A 20587-nucleotide genomic window follows, 5' to 3' on the forward strand; every position below is an offset into this window, starting at 1 on the left:
CCGGTGCAGGGGGGAGGGGTCAAGGGGGGGGTCCAGGCAGCTGCCATGGTAACAGTTCCCGCAGCAACAACATGTCAACACCCCGCCGGTGTCTCCGTCACTCGAACACAACACACACGGCGAGGAGGACGCTGCAGAGCGAATACATACAAATATTCATGTGTGAGGGTTAGCGTTAGAAAGACCTCACTCGTCACCAGCTTGAGCTTCAATCTCAGGATCCATGTGTTAGTACCAGTGCTGGGCAAGTTACTTCCAAAATGTAATATATTACATATTACTCTCTTTTGAAAGTAATAAGTTACATTACAATATTACTGTCTCTGAAATGTAATGAGTTACTACTTTAGTTACTTTTGAGTTGCTTTCACCAAAATAACCTCTAAAGAATGGCGAGGTATTTTAAAGGCTGAAATGTAGTTTAGTGCAGCTCAGCATAACAACTGTGTAGGCCCTTAGGCTACTAACAACTTGTATTACACGGCTGAGTTGCATACTCGATTCTGATTGTAACTTCTTAACATGTGACACGTTGTTAATCCAGCTACAGACCACTGTCAAGGACTAATGAAGGTTGCTAAGGAGGATCCAGAAAGAGAAAGGAAAAGAGGTTAAAAGACGGAGCGCTGGGCGTCAGATGAATCACCAGGAGAAGGCAGGCAGGAAGTACACACTGACAGGACACGGAGTGAGCTCTGTAGTGTGTTTAGCATGTGGCCGTGTGCAGGCCCGGCTCCAGAACAACATGACTCAGGGTGCCTCTGAGGTTACAGGGGGGGCAGCAGCAGCATGTTTACATGAGCAGTAGTGCCGGCAACAGCAATGAGAAATAGCATCGATGGTCCCGATGAACAGATGATGGCCTTTGTTATGTTTTGAAACCAAGCAAGTGAGAACATTTCAAGTGGGTTCAAAGTGCAATCCTGAGATATCTCATACGGTCCAGAGCAGAGTCCTGCATCAGGTACCCGCAAGAAAGGTGATTCGCGGGTGGTATTTCTTCAAACTAGGGCTGTCAAGTTAACTCGTTAATAACGCAAAAAAAAATTAACGCCACTAATTATTTTAACGCGATTAACGCATGTGTATTTTTTGTCCTCGGCCGCCCCGTAGTTTCAGAGCGCATCGAGTTTAAAATACCGTCTACAAGCTGATGCCGACAGCCCCGCTCCTGCCGCCCGCTTGTGGCAGACCACACTTCCACGCTCACCGGCAGGCACCGACTGGCCATCGGGAGGGGGTGTGTGTGTGTGTGTGTGTGTGTGTGTGTGTGTGTGTGTGTGTGTGGTCCGAGCGAGCGAGGGAGAGACCTTACGTGCATTGTTGTTGTTGTTAGCATCGGGTGCTAGCTAGCTGCGCTAACGGATATAAGGAGCTGTTTAAATGAAAACAGAGGAGCGACATTTCGCCACAACTGCGCCGAGCACTTGACTTGATGCAGGAAGCAGACAGCGGGACGTTGGAGGAGAAGTCAGCACACTCATGATTGCAGCTCCCGTTCGAGCATATGCCTTGAGTTGCACATAGCTCCAACGATCCAACACACTCACACATATATATATATATATACACACACACACACACACACACACACCCCATTTGTATTGTATGAGAGGTTCCAGGTTGTTGTGTTTAATATTCATGAGAATATTTGTCATTGATCAAATGATAATAAACATTAGCATAAAGCATTTTTGTCCACTCATATGTTGATAAGAGTATTAAAGACTTGAGAAATATTCCTCTAAGGTTCATTTAGAACAGATAAAAAATGTGCGATTCAATAACACTTCCTCAAGAGCGAAACCCAGCGTCTGGAGGCTTCTGGTTCCTCGATGAGGAAATAACCAACATCCCACGCTTTGAGACAAATATGCAACTGCGTGTTAATAACTGCACGTTTTCACTGCTCATATATAGGCTACGCGGGTTCGGGTCGGGTTGCGGAACTAATTGTCAATATCTGCGGGTAGCGGGTTCGGTATTGCACGTCGCGGGGGCGGGAGCGGGTCTTGACAATCAGACCCGTGCAGGACTCTGGTCCAAAGTGGACTGTGGCAAAGAGAAGCTCAGCAGCTTCAAAGCTACTGATAAAACCAATGAGAACACTTTGTAAATCAAGGCACATATGATTTGAACCAGCTCATGGTTTGAAATGGAAAACATTGAAAAGCTAAAGTATTATTAAAACCATGTACTACACATCCCCTTGGTCCCATCATGTACTCTGGGAGGAGAACATCTACTGTGCAACCTGGATCACATCATCATCGTGTGAGGTGACTGTGTGACCTGGAGAACATCATCATCGTGTGAGGTGACTGTGTGACCTGGAGAACATCATCATCGTGTGAGGTGACTGTGTGACCTGGAGAACATCATCATCGTGTGAGGTGACTGTGTGACCTGGAGAACATTTCAGCTGCAACATCAGCTGTTGATCAGCTCGGGATATGAGATCTGTGTGCAGCCATTCGTGGTGGAGGCATCCGTGCTGTGCATTATGTTGACCAGCGTGTCTACAGGCAGAGTATGGATCTATTTCACATGAATATTCCATAGTCTATTTGTATACCACGAGCTGCAAAATGACCGCCTCACCCCACTGTGCAGGCGGTACTTGTTTAGATCTACCTGGGCAGGCTCTGTTTGCCGTGGTCTCCTCTGCGGGCGTGTTTGGGGAGACGAAGACTGCTGCTCCGAGGGCGAGGGCGGCGGGAGTGAGCTAGAGTCCACAGCATGATGTCTCCATCCGACCCGTTGCTACGGCCTGCAGTAGATGGGTTGCTGGCGTTTAGTGACGGCTGCTTTCACCATGTTCGTATAAATGATTATCCACAGACGTGTCGCTGCAGTGGAAGCGCTTTGGAGAGGAAGCACGCGGAGCAGGGCACGCGCACCTGACACCATTTGTTGTTAGTATTTTCCGCTCCGTTCTCTTTTTTGAATAGAGGGTGAATAACATTCAACTGCCCGAAGATCCCGGCGCGAAGCCTGAAGGGTAAACACCAGGTTTACTAATCTACTACCCGCACTGTCTGGTGTCGGAATGTCTCGCTGTGTTAGTACATTGTTAAAAACAAAACACCATTTAATTTGGGGTTGAAATGTGTTGTAACTGCGTCACTGAGCATTGTGGGTAATATATTACCCACAATTCATTAGTAATGCGTTACATTACTTCGTTACAGCAAAAAGTAATATATTACTGTAACTCCGTTACTTTTGTAACGCGTTACCCAACACTGATTAGGAGTCATCACATACAGAGCATCAACTAGTTCCTGAACAGTGTCCTCCTCCAGCATGAGAGCAGCATGCTAACAAGGGTACCAGCTGCAGCTGTGAGCATGACAGGATGTGAGATAGAAGAGCATCAGGACTGCTTGAGGCAGATGATAGCTCTGTGATGAACATGATGACTCAGCCTCTCTGGAGAGAGGCATCAAGCATGCTCATTATGGAGAGAGACATCAAGCATGCTCATTTCTGACGTGGAGCTGATCTGAAGTAAACATTGAATACTGCTTTCTGTTCCTCCATCTTGTGACTGTGTGACTCCCTCTCTTGATATCAGCATGTGAAGGACACTGCTCAGGAACTAGTCTCTGTATGTGATGACTCCTTCCATGTGAAGGACACTGCTCAGGAACTAGTCTCTGTATGTGATGACTCCTTCCATGTGAAGGACACTGCTCAGGAACTAGTCTCTGTATGTGATGCCTCCTTCCCTCTGGAGAGGATCAGAAACAAGGATCCTGAGAAGAAGCTCGAGCCGGGGACCAGGGAGACAACATGTGTGTGCGTACCTGAGTGTGTGTGTGTACCTGAATGTGTGTGTGTGTGTGTGTGTGTGTCTGAATGTGTGTGTGTGTGTGTGTGTGTGTGTGTGTGTGTGTGTGTGTGTGTGTGTGTGTGTGTGTGTGTGTGTGTGTGTGTGTGTGTGTGTGTGTACCTGAGTGTGTATGTCTATGTGTTGTGTGTGTGTGTGTGTGTGTGTGTGTGTGTGTGTGTGTGTGTGTGTGTGTGTGTGTGTGTGTGTGTGTGTACCTGAGTGTGTGTGTGTGTGTGTGTGTGTGTGTGTGTGTGTGTGTGTGTGTACCTGAGTGTGTGTGTACCTGAGTGTGTGTGTGTGTGTGTGTGTGTGTGTGTGTGTGTGTGTGTGTGTGTGTGTGTGTGTGTGTGTGTGTGTGTGTGTGTGAGTGTGTACCTGAGTATGTGTGAGAGTGTGTACCTGTGTGTGTGTGTGTGTGTGTGTGTGTGTGTGTGTGTGTGTGTGTGTGTGTGTGTGTGTGTGTGTGTGTGTACCTGAGTGTGTGTGTCTGCTGCACAGCGTGTGTCTCTGGTTCCAGTTCTGCAGAGCTCCGGCGGCTGCAGCACACGGGAAGTGGAAGCTCCGCCCACAACTCGTTTCCCGGCAACGCAGCGACGCTCCGAGCCGACAGCAGAACGCACACACCTGAGGGCAGGTAGAAGGGGGCGGGGCTTAGTTCATGTTTACATACATCAAGTGTCAAGGCTCTATTGCCATGAGCACACATGTAGACCACGGGCATGTGTGTGGTACCTGCGTGCTTCCTGAGTCGATGGCTTTGTCAACGTAGAGCAGTGATTGGCCCTCGCCGCGACACACCCCCTCTGACCAGGCTGCACACTGCAGGTGAGCACAGCACTGACCTGCACACACACACACACACACACACACACACACACACACACACACACACACACACACACACACACACAGTCAGATTTACAACAATGAAAGCCATTATGAACTAAAAGTGACGGAGCAGTGTGAGAGGTGAACATTTCAAAGTAAAGATAAAGGGGGTTTAAAGGGACTTCCTGTACCCGTGGGGTCGAACAGTGATTGGACGTTGATGTCGTGAGGAAGGCCGACGGGTCCCAACTGATCCAGGAACTCTGAGGAAGACTCTGAAACACATTTAAAACATTTAAAAACAACAACATTTTAAATATGTACATAAAAGAAAAGTACATTTATATCAGACTGAGAGAAAAAGCTTGTACTCACCACACTGTTCTGGACTGCTGCACCTACACACACACACACACACACACACACACACACACACACACACACACACACACACACACACACACACACACACACACACACACACACACACACACACACACACACACACACACACACACACACACACACACACACACACACACACACACAGTCTTGTTAAATGGTATTGTTAGCCTTGTGTGTGTTTAACAGAGACATCAAAGGGTTACGAACGAGGGGGTTTAATGGTGGCACGCTCTTATTTTGACTCACAGGGGCGGGGCCTGGTCTCCGTGGTAACAGTGGTCGTGGCAGTCGTTGTCTCGATCGGGGGGCGAGCGGCTGTTGAGGATGTGCAGCGGGATGTAACCCGGCGTGGGGCCGAACACCACCAGGGGGCCGAGGCCCAGGGGGGGGGCGGAGCCCAGGGAACAGAAGGCACACTGCTTCAACCTGGAGGGGGGGGGGGGGGGAGAGACCGCATCACATTGTTTAGAGAGGAGAGCACACACACACACACACACACACACACACACACACACACACACACACACACACACACACACACACACACACACACACACACACACACACACACACACACACACACACACACACACACACACACACACACACACACACACACACACACACACACACACACACACACACACACACACACACACACACGCGCGCACACACACGTACAACACACACACGCACACACACACACACACACACACGTTCAACACACACGTTCAACACACACACACACACACACACACACACACACACACACACACACACCCACACACACACACACACACACACACACACACACACACACACACACAGTCTCACCGTTTTTTGGTGTGTCCCAAGCTGGGGGTGGGCGATCCCCCTTCGTCCGACAGCTGGAAGAGGGGAGAGAGAGAGTCCTCGTCCTCCGGGGGGGGGCAGGGGGAGGCCGGAGGACTGGAGGGGGCGGGGCTCTGATCTACAGGGGCGGGGCTAAGGATTGGCTGGACCTCCTCCTCTTCCTCCCCAGGATCAGGACCAGGGCTCTGGACTGGGATCAGGTCTGGGCTCTGGACTGGGATCAGGTCTGGGCTCTGGACTGGGATCAGGTCTGGGCTCTGGACTGGGATCAGGTCTGGGCTCTGGACTGGGCTCTGGACTGGGATCAGGACTGGGCTCAGGTCTGGGCTCTGGACTGGGATCAGGTCTGGGGAAGGGGGTCTGACGGGAGGCTCCTTCTCTGGACTGGAAGCTGGAGCAGGACTGGGGGCCGGCGGCGCTGAGAGAGGGGTCAGGGGAAGGGTCATTAATGGGAAAGATAACTGAATTAAAACAATCAGGTTCAGGTTATTTATTTGTACCCGTAGGCAGACCCTGACGCTAAACACAAACAGACACATCTCTAATAAAGGACTAGTCAAAGTGCAAGTACACCCCGCTCAACCAAATCTCAACATATTTAAAAAACATTTTAAGAAGGAAAACACGAGTACAAACAAACATGGACATTCAAAATTCACAATTAGAGGTCTCCAGGTTTAGCTGTCTCTGCCTGAGGTACAGGGTCTCCAGGTTTAGCTGTGACTGCCTGAGGGACAGGGTCTCCAGGTTTAGCTGTCTCTGCCTGAGGTACAGGGTCTCCAGGTTTAGCTGTCTCTGCCTGAGGGACAGGGTCTCCAGGTTTAGCTGTCTCTGCCTGAGGTACAGGGTCTCCAGGTTTAGCTGCCTGAGGGACAGGGTCTCCAGGTTTAACTGCCTGAGGGACAGGGTCTCCAGGTTTAGCTGTCACTGCCTGAGGGACAGGGTCTCCAGGTTTAGCTGTCACTGCCTGAGGGACAGGGTCTCCAGGTTTAGCTGTCACTGCCTGAGGGACAGGGTCTCCAGGTTTAGCTGTCACTGCCTGAGGGACAGGGTCTCCAGGTTTAGCTGTCTCTGCCTGAGGGACAGGGTCTCCAGGTTTAGCTGTCACTGCCTGAGGTACAGGGTCTCCAGGTTTAGCTGTCACTGCCTGAGGGACAGGGTCTCCAGGTTTAGCTGTCACTGCCTGAGGGACAGGGTCTCCAGGTTTAACTGCCTGAGGGACAGGGTCTCCAGGTTTAGCTGTCACTGCCTGAGGGACAGGGTCTCCAGGTTTAGCTGTGACTGCCTGAGGTACAGGGTCTCCAGGTTTAGCTGTCACTGCCTGAGGTACAGGGTCTCCAGGTTTAACTGCCTGAGGGACAGGGTCTCCAGGTTTAGCTGTCTCTGCCTGAGGGACAGGGTCTCCAGGTTTAGCTGTCACTGCCTGAGGGACAGGGTCTCCAGGTTTAGCTGTGACTGCCTGAGGTACAGGGTCTCCAGGTTTAGCTGCCTGAGGGACAGGGTCTCCAGGTTTAGCTGTCACTGCCTGAGGGACAGGGTCTCCAGGTTTAGCTGTCTCTGCCTGAGGGACAGGGTCTCCAGGTTTAGCTGTCACTGCCTGAGGGACAGGGTCTCCAGGTTTAACTGCCTGAGGTACAGGGTCTCCAGGTTTAGCTGTCACTGCCTGAGGGACAGGGTCTCCAGGTTTAGCTGTCACTGCCTGAGGGACAGGGTCTCCAGGTTTAGCTGTCACTGCCTGAGGGACAGGGTCTCCAGGTTTAACTGCCTGAGGTACAGGGTCTCCAGGTTTAGCTGTCTCTGCCTGAGGGACAGGGTCTCCAGGTTTAGCTGTCTCTGCCTGAGGGACAGGGTCTCCAGGTTTAGCTGTCTCTGCCTGAGAGACAGGGTCAATTTTGAGTCAATAATTGTCCCGAGATATTTGTATGATTGCACAAATTCTACTTCCTGTTCTGGACGGTTAAGACGTCATGTACGTGGGGACGTCTTCTGAAATCAACGGTCATGTCCTCGGTTTAGCTTTTGTTCAGCTGCAGACAGGACTCCTCGCACCGCCTGACCGCCGTCACTGACGGGCCGTGCTGTCTCATCGTCCTGGAGCCGGCTAACAGTTACAGTCATCTGCACTTTAGAATAGTCCTTTATATCAAAATACAATTATTTTCATTCGTGTTTATTTGGTTTATTCCTATAATAAATAATAAGGAATATAAATGTGTCTGATGCAGAAAGAAAGGAGCTACCTTACAACGATAAGCAAAACATCAGATCGGTTAAAAAGTATTTAATTAACTAAATGAAAGTCCACGGACCTGGTTCGGGGTCCGGCTCTGGTTCTGGACTGGGATCAGGTTCTGGGTTTGTGTTGGACTTCCTCCTGGAGGTGGAGCGACGACGTCCTGTTGTCTTCTCCTTCACCTCTGCGCGCACACACACACACACACACACACACACACACACACACACACACACACACACACACACACACACACACACACACACACACACACACACACACACACACACACACACACACACACACACACACACACACACACACACACACACACCACACACACACACACACACACACACACACACACACACACACACACACACACACACACACACACACACACACACACACACACACACACACACACACACACACACACACACACACACACACACACACACACACACACACACACATTTAATCAATCAACGTGAACTCAATGAAGATGAGACTACTCATCAGAGAAGCTCAGGTAAACTCACCTGTCTTCTGGGGGGGGGGTTTCTCCGTGGCGTCCATACTCTCTTCATCATCTACCTGGGCTCGACCTCGACTCCGCCCCCTGCACACACACACACACACACACACACACACACACACACACACACACATTAGAAACTCAATAAAAAAACAATCACATCACTTTATTCATGTTACATCAGATATCATCATCATATCAATAACACAGCAGGGATCACACACACACTCATAGATCCAGTGTGTGTGTGTGTTTGTGTGTGTGTGTGTGTGTGTGTGTGGCAGAAAGTAAAACGCGGAGCCGACTCCATTCCATTCCATAACACACAAACATCCCCCTCCTCCTCCTCTCTGCTCATTACCCAGCATGCAACTTAACCACTTCCTCTCTCACACACACACAGACACACACACAGACACACACACACACACAGACACACACACACACACTGGCCATTTCTCAATGTGGAGTACACCTGCTGCAGAGCCACTATTTCAAGTATACTACGTCATCGTCATGGCGCCGAAGGACTGTTTAATGTTAAATGCCCAGGATTCTGCAGCAGGTGTACTGTGTGTGTGTGTGTGTGTGTGTGTGTGTGTGTGTGTGTGTGTGTGTGTGTGTGTGTGTGTGTGTGTGTGTGTGTGTGTGTGTGTGTGTGTGTGTGTCTCAATGTTAGTTATTAATAAAGCCTAATGAATTAGAAAGGCAGCCGTGGTGTGTTTTAGACACACCAGAAAGTTGGAATATTGCACTCTGACGTACGTGCGTCAGACAGGAAGTTCACTTGAGGCCCCGCCCACACCTGTGCACCGTCTACGAATATCACTGAGATATGCAACACCTTGATATGTCAAAATTAAACAGGTTCACTTTTGATGCTTTCTTAAAGTATTTACACAGAAATGATCTTCAGGGTTCAATGACTAAATAAAAGAACCGCTCTATTTACTATTTACTGAAATGCAGATTTTACAACCAGAAAAACTAAGATATCAACATCGAAGACGAACAATATTATTTAGTCTTTCTTTTATTTTGAGTTCACAACGTCCCGCGAGAAGTACTCTTTAAAGAGTCCTCTCCTGCTGATGTTCAGGTGTATATCAGTGTGTAGCGTCTCTACTTTAAAGAGTCCTCTCCTGCTGATGTTCAGGTGTATATCAGTATGTAGCGTCTCTACTTTAAAGAGTCCTCTCCTGCTGATGTTCAGGTGTATATCAGTATGTAGCGTCTCTACTTTAAAGAGTCCTCTCCTGCTGATGTTCAGGTGTATATCAGTATGTAGTGTCTCTACTTTAAAGAGTCCTCTCTTGCTGATGTTCAGGTGTATATCAGTATGTAGCGTCTCTACTTTAAAGAGTCCTCTCCTGCTGATGTTCAGGTGTATATCAGTATGTAGCGTCTCTACTTTAAAGAGTCCTCTGCTGCTGATGTTCAGGTGTATATCAGTATGTAGAGTCTCTACTTTAAAGAGTCCTCTCCTGCTGATGTTCAGGTGTATATCAGTATGTAGTGTCTCTACTTTAAAGAGTCCTCTCCTGCTGATGTTCAGGTGTATAACAGTGTGTAGTGTCTCTACTTTAAAGAGTCCTCTCCTGCTGATGTTCAGGTGTATATCAGTATGTAGTGTCTCTACTTTAAAGAGTCCTCTCCTGCTGATGTTCAGGTGTATATCAGTATGTAGCGTCTCTACTTTAAAGAGTCCTCTCCTGCTGATGTTCAGGTGTATAACAGTATGTAGCGTCTCTACTTTAAAGAGTCCTCTCCTGCTGATGTTCAGGTGTATATCAGTATGTAGCGTCTCTACTTTAAAGAGTCCTCTCCTGCTGATGTTCAGGTGTATAACAGTATGTAGCGTCTCTACTTTAAAGAGTCCTCTCCTGCTGATGTTCAGGTGTATATCAGTATGTAGCGTCTCTACTTTAAAGAGTCCTCTCCTGCTGATGTTCAGGTGTATATCAGTATGTAGCGTCTCTACTTTAAAGAGTCCTCTCCTGCTGATGTTCAGGTGTATATCAGTATGTAGCGTCTCTACTTTAAAGAGTCCTCTCCTGCTGATGTTCAGTTGTATATCAGTATGTAGTGTCTCTACTTTAAAGAGTCCTCTCCTGCTGATGTTCAGGTGTATATCAGTATGTAGTGTCTCTACTTTAAAGAGTCCTCTCCTGCTGATGTTCAGGTGTATATCAGTATGTAGTGTCTCTACTTTAAAGAGTCCTCTCCTGCTGATGTCCAGGTGTATATCAGTATGTAGTGTCTCTACTTTAAAGAGTCCTCTCCTGCTGATGTCCAGGTGTATATCAGTATGTAGCGTCTCTACTTTAAAGAGTCCTCTCCTGCTGATGTCCAGGTGTATATCAGTATGTAGCGTCTCTACTTTAAAGAGTCCTCTCCTGCTGATGTTCAGGTGTATAACAGTATGTAGCGTCTCTACTTTAAAGAGTCCTCTCCTGCTGATGTTCAGGTGTATATCAGTATGTAGCGTCTCTACTTTAAAGAGTCCTCTCCTGCTGATGTTCAGGTGTATATCAGTATGTAGCGTCTCTACTTTAAAGAGTCCTCTCCTGCTGATGTTCAGGTGTATATCAGTATGTAGTGTCTCTACTTTAAAGAGTCCTCTCCTGCTGATGTTCAGGTGTATATCAGTATGTAGAGTCTCTACTTTAAAGAGTCCTCTCCTGCTGATGTTCAGGTGTATATCAGTATGTAGTGTCTCTACTTTAAAGAGTCCTCTCCTGCTGATGTTCAGGTGTATATCAGTATGTAGCGTCTCTACTTTAAAGAGTCCTCTCCTGCTGATGTTCAGGTGTATATCAGTATGTAGCGTCTCTACTTTAAAGAGTCCTCTCCTGCTGATGTTCAGGTGTATATCAGTATGTAGCGTCTCTACTTTAAAGAGTCCTCTCCTGCTGATGTTCAGGTGTATATCAGTATGTAGCGTCTCTACTTTAAAGAGTCCTCTCCTGCTGATGTTCAGGTGTATATCAGTATGTAGCGTCTCTACTTTAAAGAGTCCTCTCCTGCTGATGTTCAGGTGTATATCAGTATGTAGCGTCTCTACTTTAAAGAGTCCTCTCCTGCTGATGTTCAGGTGTATATCAGTATGTAGCGTCTCTACTTTAAAGAGTCCTCTCCTGCTGATGTTCAGGTGTATATCAGTATGTAGCGTCTCTACTTTAAAGAGTCCTCTCCTGCTGATGTTCAGGTGTATATCAGTATGTAGCGTCTCTACTTTAAAGAGTCCTCTCCTGCTGATGTTCAGGTGTATATCAGTATGTAGTGTCTCTACTTTAAAGAGTCCTCTCCTGCTGATGTTCAGGTGTATATCAGTATGTAGTGTCTCTACTTTAAAGAGTCCTCTCCTGCTGATGTTCAGGTGTATATCAGTATGTAGTGTCTCTACTTTAAAGAGTCCTCTGCTGCTGATGTTCAGGTGTATATCAGTATGTAGAGTCTCTACTTTAAAGAGTCCTCTCCTGCTGATGTTCAGGTGTATATCAGTATGTAGTGTCTCTACTTTAAAGAGTCCTCTCCTGCTGATGTTCAGGTGTATATCAGTGTGTAGTGTCTCTACTTTAAAGAGTCCTCTCCTGCTGATGTTCAGGTAAGAGTCCTCTCCTGCTGGTGTTCAGGTGTATATCAGTATGTAGTGTCTCTACTTTAAAGAGTCCTCTCCTGCTGATGTTCAGGTGTATATCAGTATGTAGTGTCTCTACTTTAAAGAGTCCTCTCCTGCTGATGTTCAGGTGTATATCAGTATGTAGCGTCTCTACTTTAAAGAGTCCTCTCCTGCTGATGTTCAGGTGTATAACAGTATGTAGCGTCTCTACTTTAAAGAGTCCTCTCCTGCTGATGTTCAGGTGTATATCAGTATGTAGCGTCTCTACTTTAAAGAGTCCTCTCCTGCTGATGTTCAGGTGTATATCAGTATGTAGCGTCTCTACTTTAAAGAGTCCTCTCCTGCTGATGTTCAGGTGTATATCAGTATGTAGCGTCTCTACTTTAAAGAGTCCTCTCCTGCTGATGTTCAGGTGTATATCAGTATGTAGCGTCTCTACTTTAAAGAGTCCTCTCCTGCTGATGTTCAGGTGTATAACAGTATGTAGCGTCTCTACTTTAAAGAGTCCTCTCCTGCTGATGTTCAGGTGTATATCAGTATGTAGTGTCTCTACTTTAAAGAGTCCTCTCCTGCTGATGTTCAGGTGTATATCAGTATGTAGTGTCTCTACTTTAAAGAGTCCTCTGCTGCTGATGTTCAGGTGTATATCAGTATGTAGAGTCTCTACTTTAAAGAGTCCTCTCCTGCTGATGTTCAGGTGTATATCAGTATGTAGTGTCTCTACTTTAAAGAGTCCTCTCCTGCTGATGTTCAGGTGTATATCAGTGTGTAGTGTCTCTACTTTAAAGAGTCCTCTCCTGCTGATGTTCAGGTAAGAGTCCTCTCCTGCTGGTGTTCAGGTGTATATCAGTATGTAGTGTCTCTACTTTAAAGAGTCCTCTCCTGCTGATGTTCAGGTGTATATCAGTATGTAGTGTCTCTACTTTAAAGAGTCCTCTCCTGCTGATGTTCAGGTGTATATCAGTATGTAGCGTCTCTACTTTAAAGAGTCCTCTCCTGCTGATGTTCAGGTGTATAACAGTATGTAGCGTCTCTACTTTAAAGAGTCCTCTCCTGCTGATGTTCAGGTGTATATCAGTATGTAGCGTCTCTACTTTAAAGAGTCCTCTCCTGCTGATGTTCAGGTGTATATCAGTATGTAGCGTCTCTACTTTAAAGAGTCCTCTCCTGCTGATGTTCAGGTGTATATCAGTATGTAGCGTCTCTACTTTAAAGAGTCCTCTCCTGCTGATGTTCAGGTGTATATCAGTATGTAGTGTCTCTACTTTAAAGAGTCCTCTCCTGCTGATGTTCAGGTGTATATCAGTATGTAGAGTCTCTACTTTAAAGAGTCCTCTCCTGCTGATGTTCAGGTGTATATCAGTATGTAGTGTCTCTACTTTAAAGAGTCCTCTCCTGCTGATGTTCAGGTGTATATCAGTATGTAGTGTCTCTACTTTAAAGAGTCCTCTCCTGCTGATGTTCAGGTGTATATCAGTATGTAGTGTCTCTACTTTAAAGAGTCCTCTCCTGCTGATGTTCAGGTGTATATCAGTATGTAGTGTCTCTACTTTAAAGAGTCCTCTCCTGCTGATGTTCAGGTGTATATCAGTGTGTAGTGTCTCTACTTTAAAGAGTCCTCTCCTGCTGATGTTCAGGTGTATATCAGTATGTAGTGTCTCTACTTTAAAGAGTCCTCTCCTGCTGATGTTCAGGTGTATATCAGTATGTAGTGTCTCTACTTTAAAGAGTCCTCTCCTGCTGATGTTCAGGTGTATATCAGTATGTAGCGTCTCTACTTTAAAGAGTCCTCTCCTGCTGATGTTCAGGTGTATATCAGTATGTAGCGTCTCTACTTTAAAGAGTCCTCTCCTGCTGATGTTCAGGTGTATATCAGTATGTAGTGTCTCTACTTTAAAGAGTCCTCTCCTGCTGATGTTCAGGTGTATATCAGTATGTAGAGTCTCTACTTTAAAGAGTCCTCTCCTGCTGATGTTCAGGTGGATATCAGTATTTAGTGTCTCTACTTTAAAGAGTCCTCTCCTGCTGATGTTCAGGTGTATATCAGTATGTAGTGTCTCTACTTTAAAGAGTCCTCTCCTGCTGATGTTCAGGTGTATATCAGTATGTAGTGTCTCTACTTTAAAGAGTCCTCTCCTGCTGATGTTCAGGTGTATATCAGTATGTAGTGTCTCTACTTTAAAGAGTCCTCTCCTGCTGATGTTCAGGTGTATATCAGTATGTAGCGTCTCTACTTTAAAGAGTCCTCTCCTGCTGATGTTCAGGTGTATATCAGTATGTAGCGTCTCTACTTTAAAGAGTCCTCTCCTGCTGATGTTCAGGTGTATATCAGTATGTAGTGTCTCTACTTTAAAGAGTCCTCTCCTGCTGATGTTCAGGTGTATATCAGTATGTAGTGTCTCTACTTTAAAGAGTCCTCTCCTGCTGATGTTCAGGTGTATATCAGTATGTAGTGTCTCTACTTTAAAGAGTCCTCTCCTGCTGATGTTCAGGTGTATATCAGTATGTAGTGTCTCTACTTTAAAGAGTCCTCTCCTGCTGATGTTCAGGTGTATATCAGTATGTAGTGTCTCTACTTTAAAGAGTCCTCTCCTGCTGATGTTCAGGTGTATATCAGTATGTAGTACAATATGTTGGAGCGCTAGCCAATAGGCAAGGCAAGTTTATTTATATAGCACTTTTCAACACAAGGCAATTCAAAGTACAAAGAATGAAAGACATTAAGCATTAAAAAATAAAAGATAATAAAAGAAACATTAAAAGATAAAAGTTACAGTGCAGTTTAAAATATGAATAGTTCAATTAAAAGCAGCGACAAAAAGAAAAGTCTTCTTGCTGGATTTGAAAGTAGTCAGAGTTGCAGCGGACCTGCAGGTTTCTGGGAGCTGGTTCCAGATGTTTGGAGCATAATAACTGAACGCTGCTTCTCCAGGTTTAGTTCTGACTCTGGGGACAGAAAGCTGACCAGTCCCTGAAGACCTGAGAGATCTGTCTCTGGGGACAGGAAGCTGACCAATCCCTGAAGACCTGAGAGATCTGACTCTGGGGACAGGAAGCTGACCAGTCCCTGAAGACCTGAGAGATCTGTCTCTGGGGACAGGAAGCTGACCAGTCCCTGAAGACCTGAGAGATCTGACTCTGGGGACAGGAAGCTGACCAGTCCCTGAAGACCTGAGAGATCTGTCTCTGGGGACAGGAAGCTGACCAGTCCCTGAAGACCTGAGAGATCTGTCTCTGGGGACAGGAAGCTGACCAGTCCCTGAAGACCTGAGAGATCTGTCTCTGGGGACAGGAAGCTGACCAGTCCCTGAAGACCTGAGAGATCTGTCTCTGGGGACAGGAAGCTGACCAGTCCCTGAAGACCTGAGAGATCTGTCTCTGGGGACAGGAAGCTGACCAGTCCCTGAAGACCTGAGAGATCTGTCTCTGGGGACAGGAAGCTGACCAGTCCCTGAAGACCTGAGAGATCTGACTCTGGGGACAGGAAGCTGACCAGTCCCTGAAGACCTGAGAGATCTGGCTCTGGGGACAGGAAGCTGACCAGTCCCTGAAGACCTGAGAGATCTGTCTCTGGGGACAGGAAGCTGACCAGTCCCTGAAGACCTGAGAGATCTGTCTCTGGGGACAGGAAGCTGACCAGTCCCTGAAGACCTGAGAGATCTGGCTCTGGGGACAGGAAGCTGACCAGTCCCTGAAGACCTGAGAGATCTGTCTCTGGGGACAGGAAGCTGACCAGTCCCTGAAGACCTGAGAGATCTGTCTCTGGGGACAGGAAGCTGACCAGTCCCTGAAGACCTGAGAGATCTGTCTCTGGGGACAGGAAGCTGACCAGTCCCTGAAGACCTGAGAGATCTGGATGGTTCATCATTCAGCAGCAGATCAGAGATGTGTTTTGGGCCTAAACCATTCAGTGCTTTCTAAACCAGCAGCAGTATTTATAAATCTATTCTTTGCCCCACAGGAAGCCAGTGTGAAGACTTCAGAGCAGGAGTGATCCACTTTCTTAGTGTCAGTGAGGACTCGAGCAGCGGCGTTCTGAATCAGCTGCAGCTTCCTAACAGATGTTTTAGTGAGACCTGTGAAGACACCTTTGCAGTAGTCCAGTCTACTGAAGATAAAGGCATGGACACGTGTCTCCAGATCCTGCTGTGACATTAGTCTTTAATCCTAGATATGTTCTTTAGGTGATAGTCGGCTGATTTAGTGACTGCTTTAATGTGACTGTTGAAGCTCAGGTCAGAGTCCATGAGTACACCTAGATCTCTGTCTCTCTGTTGTTTGAACATTGCAGACTGAAGCTCAGCGCTAACTTCTATACGTTCTGACTCGGCTCCAAAAACCGTGACCTCAGTTTTATCTTTGTTTCAGTGGAGAAAGTTCTGACACATCCAGTCATTGATTTGTTCAAAGCACTTACTCAGTGTTTGAACTGGAGCATCGTCTCCTGGTGAAATGGTTACGTAAATGTGTGTCATCTGCATCGCTATGGTAACTGATTTTAATAGGAGCAGACTTACTTCCTGGCTTTGGGAGGTGTAGGTGTTGGAGGTGGGGGTGTCGGGGGGCCATCTTTGCGAGGTCGGCCCCTGGAGCGCCTCTCGAAGGCGGGGCTTGTGGCCGCTTCTTTGGCCAGCTGAGCGCTGCGTCCGGCCCGCGTGACGGGGGGCAACGGGCCGCGGTCCCGAGGCTCCTGGGGAGAAGCCTCAGACGGCATTCTGGGTAAAAAACACAAGACAGAGAGGTCAGGGGTCAGGTGTGATTCAGGGGAAGAGACATATCTGTCATTTGTTTCCTGTAAGTAGTGAGTACGCCGGTCCTGCACGACCCTCTAAATAATTTGTAGACAAGTTACCTCTCTTAATATCTGCAGATCACTTTAATTAAAAATATTATAGTACTACACATACATATGATATTTGTATATATCTTGTGTACATGTGTATATATATATATTATCTGTGTAGGATATTACAAGTACTATAAGAGCTTCTACTACTTCCAACAATAATAATACTACTACTAGAGCTATTACTTGTACTATTACTACTAAATAAGCCAGTCCTGCACGGCCCTCCGAATATTTTGCACATTTGTACACTACTACTACTATCACTAATATTACTACTACTATCAATCATATCACTACTAATATTAGTATCACTAATATTACTACTACTAGAGCTACTACAACTACTATTAGAGCTATTCCTGCTACTACTACTACTGAATGAATACTTTATACTAACAGAGTATTTTGCAGTATTGTATCAAATACACCAAGCTGAGTCCCTGTCTGTGTAAACTAACCAATACAAGTTTGAAATGACATGAAGTAGGAACAATCTGGATGAATATGAAAGTGCTAACTGGACAAAAATCATAATGACTCCATCTGTATGTATATATATATTGCATTATTGATATGTAATGTATGTATTGCATCGTCCATGTTAATATATCTATGTTGAAGGCTATAATTTGGCCCTTCATAGGGTTTATTTCACAGATATACATCTTCCACTGTCAGTATGTATATATTTGACTTTAAAGTCCTTTTTTATTTCCTATTTTGAGATATATTTACATTTCAAACCTTTATTTCACCAGATTGGTCCCATTGAGATCATAGATCCATGTATTTCCATGTTCACATCATATGCGGTGCTTTGTTTACATGCTGCTGTGACGAAAACACAAATATAGTATACTGTACGTGTTTATTAGGTACATCTATATTTCATGTAATTAACTAACTATATCTGAATGTTATAACATCCTTCTTAACATATAGTTTTGTAATTGTTTGGTACTTATCTCACAGCGTCTCCTCTCTAACTGTGTCTGTTTATGTTTATTGACCCTATTCAGATGTTTGTGTTTTATGTTCACGTCTACTTGTGTACATGTATACATTATACTCAATGCTTAGTTTACCTGCAGAAAATGTCCCAAAACGGATCTATAAAGTAAATACTGTCTTATCTGTATAGTAGAAACCGAGCAGTTAGCAGTTAGCCGTTAGCTTCCTCTGTCTATCTTAGCGTTAGCATCAGCTAGCATGTAAGCTACCTTCGCATCGCCCAGTTTGCTGATCACTTCTCTGTTAGCTTGTAGCATCAGCTAGCATGCTAAATGCTATCAGAAAGCAGCTCCAACGCGCCTTTATTCGTCGCTTTATGTAAACATTGCAAGTATAAGTTGATACAGAAACACAAGCGGGGATTAAAAGCTGCACACGGGTGGAGATAGAGGGAGGAAAAGCCTTCTTACTGATTTGATGCAATTCTCTTTTTCCTCTCCAGCTTTGCAGCTTCAACTTAAAACCGATCAGTTTAAACTCTCTTCCCGGGAGAAAACCTCGGGTCACGAGTCTGCCATATCGACACGATCACAACAAACATGTCCCGGGGAGAAGTGGAGGCGAAAAAGCAGGTTTTAGAGCTGAACAACTGGCGAAAAAAATTAAAGTTGAAGCGGTCGCTCCGTCATGGAGGCCATGTTTGGGAGCGACCGAAGCACCGCCTCCTGTCAGCAAGCAGCAGGAGAAGAAGTAGGGCCGAAGAAACCCGAATACTACTCACTGTGGGGAATACATATAACTGTGTAACTGTAAATATATCTATAAAACTGTAAGAAATAAAGAAATGCGAAGTTAAATTCATCTTTAGATATTTAATCATTGTGTCTCAGTTGTTTCATGTAAAAAAAAAACTGCCATAAAATATATATTGCCACTATTTTATTATATTTAACAGAATATTCCTACACACTGGTAAAGTAGAAGTACTCAGATCTTGAGTAAAAGTAGAAGTACTCAGATCTTGTACTTGAGTAAAAGTAGAAGTACTCTGATCTCATACTTGAGTAAAAGTACTCAGATCTCGTACTTGAGTAAAAATAGAAGTACCAGAGTGTAGGAATACTCTGTTACAGTAAAAGCAGTCGTTGTGCAGATTGGTCCGTTTCAGATAAATATATATGATGTGTTTTATAATGATTGATCAGCTAGCGGGGTTTTCTGATCGTGAGGTAAAAAGTGTCTGACCCCGCGGAGGGATCTGCAGGAGGGCTGCTCTGGGGATGCGGTTTCTGTCATCAGACCGGAAGTCCCGGAGTGGAGCGCGAGGAGCCGGACTCACGCTGCACGTGCCCCAAACATACAGCCTTTATTAATTCATTCATTCTATAAACAATGAGATAAATTCTAGATATAATATATAGCTATTTAATTATAACAGTAATGCTCACAACAGCATTAATAATTAACAATAGTCATTATAAAACGAGTAAAATATACTTAATAATTATAATAATAGACGTTAATAACCATTTAAAATATATAATACATATTTTAATAAATGTATTCTTTGCTGCTGACGTGTCTGGGACTCCCTGCTGTGCAGCGGAGACCTGATACAAACAGAAACACCTGCTGGATCACAGCGGTATTACAGCTTTATTGACAAATACATGTAAACAATAACTCAAATATACACAAACACAGAAACGGGTTCTCCTGCAGATCACGATACGTTCAGATAAACTCCACCCCGGCGTCTGTTATGCAGAAGGAGCTGCTCCTGCACAACTTGGTTTTAGAGGAAGAGGAGGAGGAGGAGGAGGAGGAGGAAGAAGAGGAGGTGCAGTGAACCGTGAACATCTGATGTCTTTTTGGTTCCCTGTTGTTGTTGGCGGCCATGTTTGTAGTTTCCTGCCTGGAGCAGAGCAGCCGGTGGGTTACGAGACGCTGCCAGGGGCGGCAGAGGTACGGTCTGTCGATGTCCGAGGAGGAAGAGGAGGAGGAAGAGGAAGAGGAGGAGGGAAAAGAGGAAGGTCCACTGTAGTTCCTCCTGATGGCGTGGCAGGTGGCGAAGACGGTGATCCGGTAATCCCTGAGAGGAAGAACCACAGACGAGATGTCCAACATTTTACAGTGAACCCAACATACAGCGTTAGAGAATAGTAGGCCAATAGAACCTCCTAAAACTTCTCTAGAACCTCTGGAACCACCTAGAAGGACCCTTTACCCACCAACGAACTACAAGAACCACTTTAGGACATTAAAAGCCCTTTAGAACCTCCTAAATGAACACTAGAACCTCCTCAAAGCCCTATAGTCCTGCCAAAAAGACCTCTAGAACCTCCTAAAAGTCCTCTAGAACCCCCTAAAAGTCCTCTAGAACCCCCTAAAACCCCTTTAGAACCCCCTAAAAGTCCTCTAGAACCCCCTAAAGCCCCTTTAGAACCCCCTAAAAACCCCTTAGAACCCCCTAA

At 45.9% G+C, this 20587-nt stretch overlaps 2 protein-coding genes across 2 annotated transcripts in view; both read right to left on the minus strand.

Moving 5' to 3' along the window:
• LOC117442925 (zonadhesin-like) overlaps positions 1-5475 on the minus strand; it is a 14310-nt gene extending 8835 nt beyond the window's left edge. Inside the window, exons 1-6 of the mRNA XM_034078878.2 lie at positions 5315-5475; positions 5039-5061; positions 4855-4938; positions 4568-4677; positions 4309-4459; positions 1-131 (exon numbers count right to left, since the gene is read on the minus strand). The exon at positions 1-131 is cut by the window's left edge and continues 44 nt beyond it. The gene's annotated coding sequence lies outside the window, so the exon portion shown is untranslated. The remainder of the gene's footprint in view (positions 132-4308; positions 4460-4567; positions 4678-4854; positions 4939-5038; positions 5062-5314) is intronic.
• LOC117442922 (uncharacterized) lies at positions 2631-18855 on the minus strand. Its single transcript, XM_034078875.1, has 9 exons — positions 18584-18855; positions 16831-17028; positions 8696-8775; positions 8230-8337; positions 5903-6338; positions 5315-5494; positions 4855-4938; positions 4309-4459; positions 2631-2804 (listed from the first exon to the last, which is right to left on the minus strand). The coding sequence occupies exons 2-9, from the start codon at positions 17025-17027 to the stop codon at positions 2631-2633; spliced, it is 1410 nt and encodes a 469-aa protein (XP_033934766.1). The 5' UTR covers position 17028; positions 18584-18855.
• Positions 18856-20587: the final 1732 nt, after the last annotated feature.

This window comes from Pseudochaenichthys georgianus, unplaced genomic scaffold, assembly GCF_902827115.2.
Source record: "Pseudochaenichthys georgianus unplaced genomic scaffold, fPseGeo1.2 scaffold_505_arrow_ctg1, whole genome shotgun sequence".
In the NCBI taxonomy this organism is placed as follows: domain Eukaryota; kingdom Metazoa; phylum Chordata; class Actinopteri; order Perciformes; family Channichthyidae; genus Pseudochaenichthys; species Pseudochaenichthys georgianus.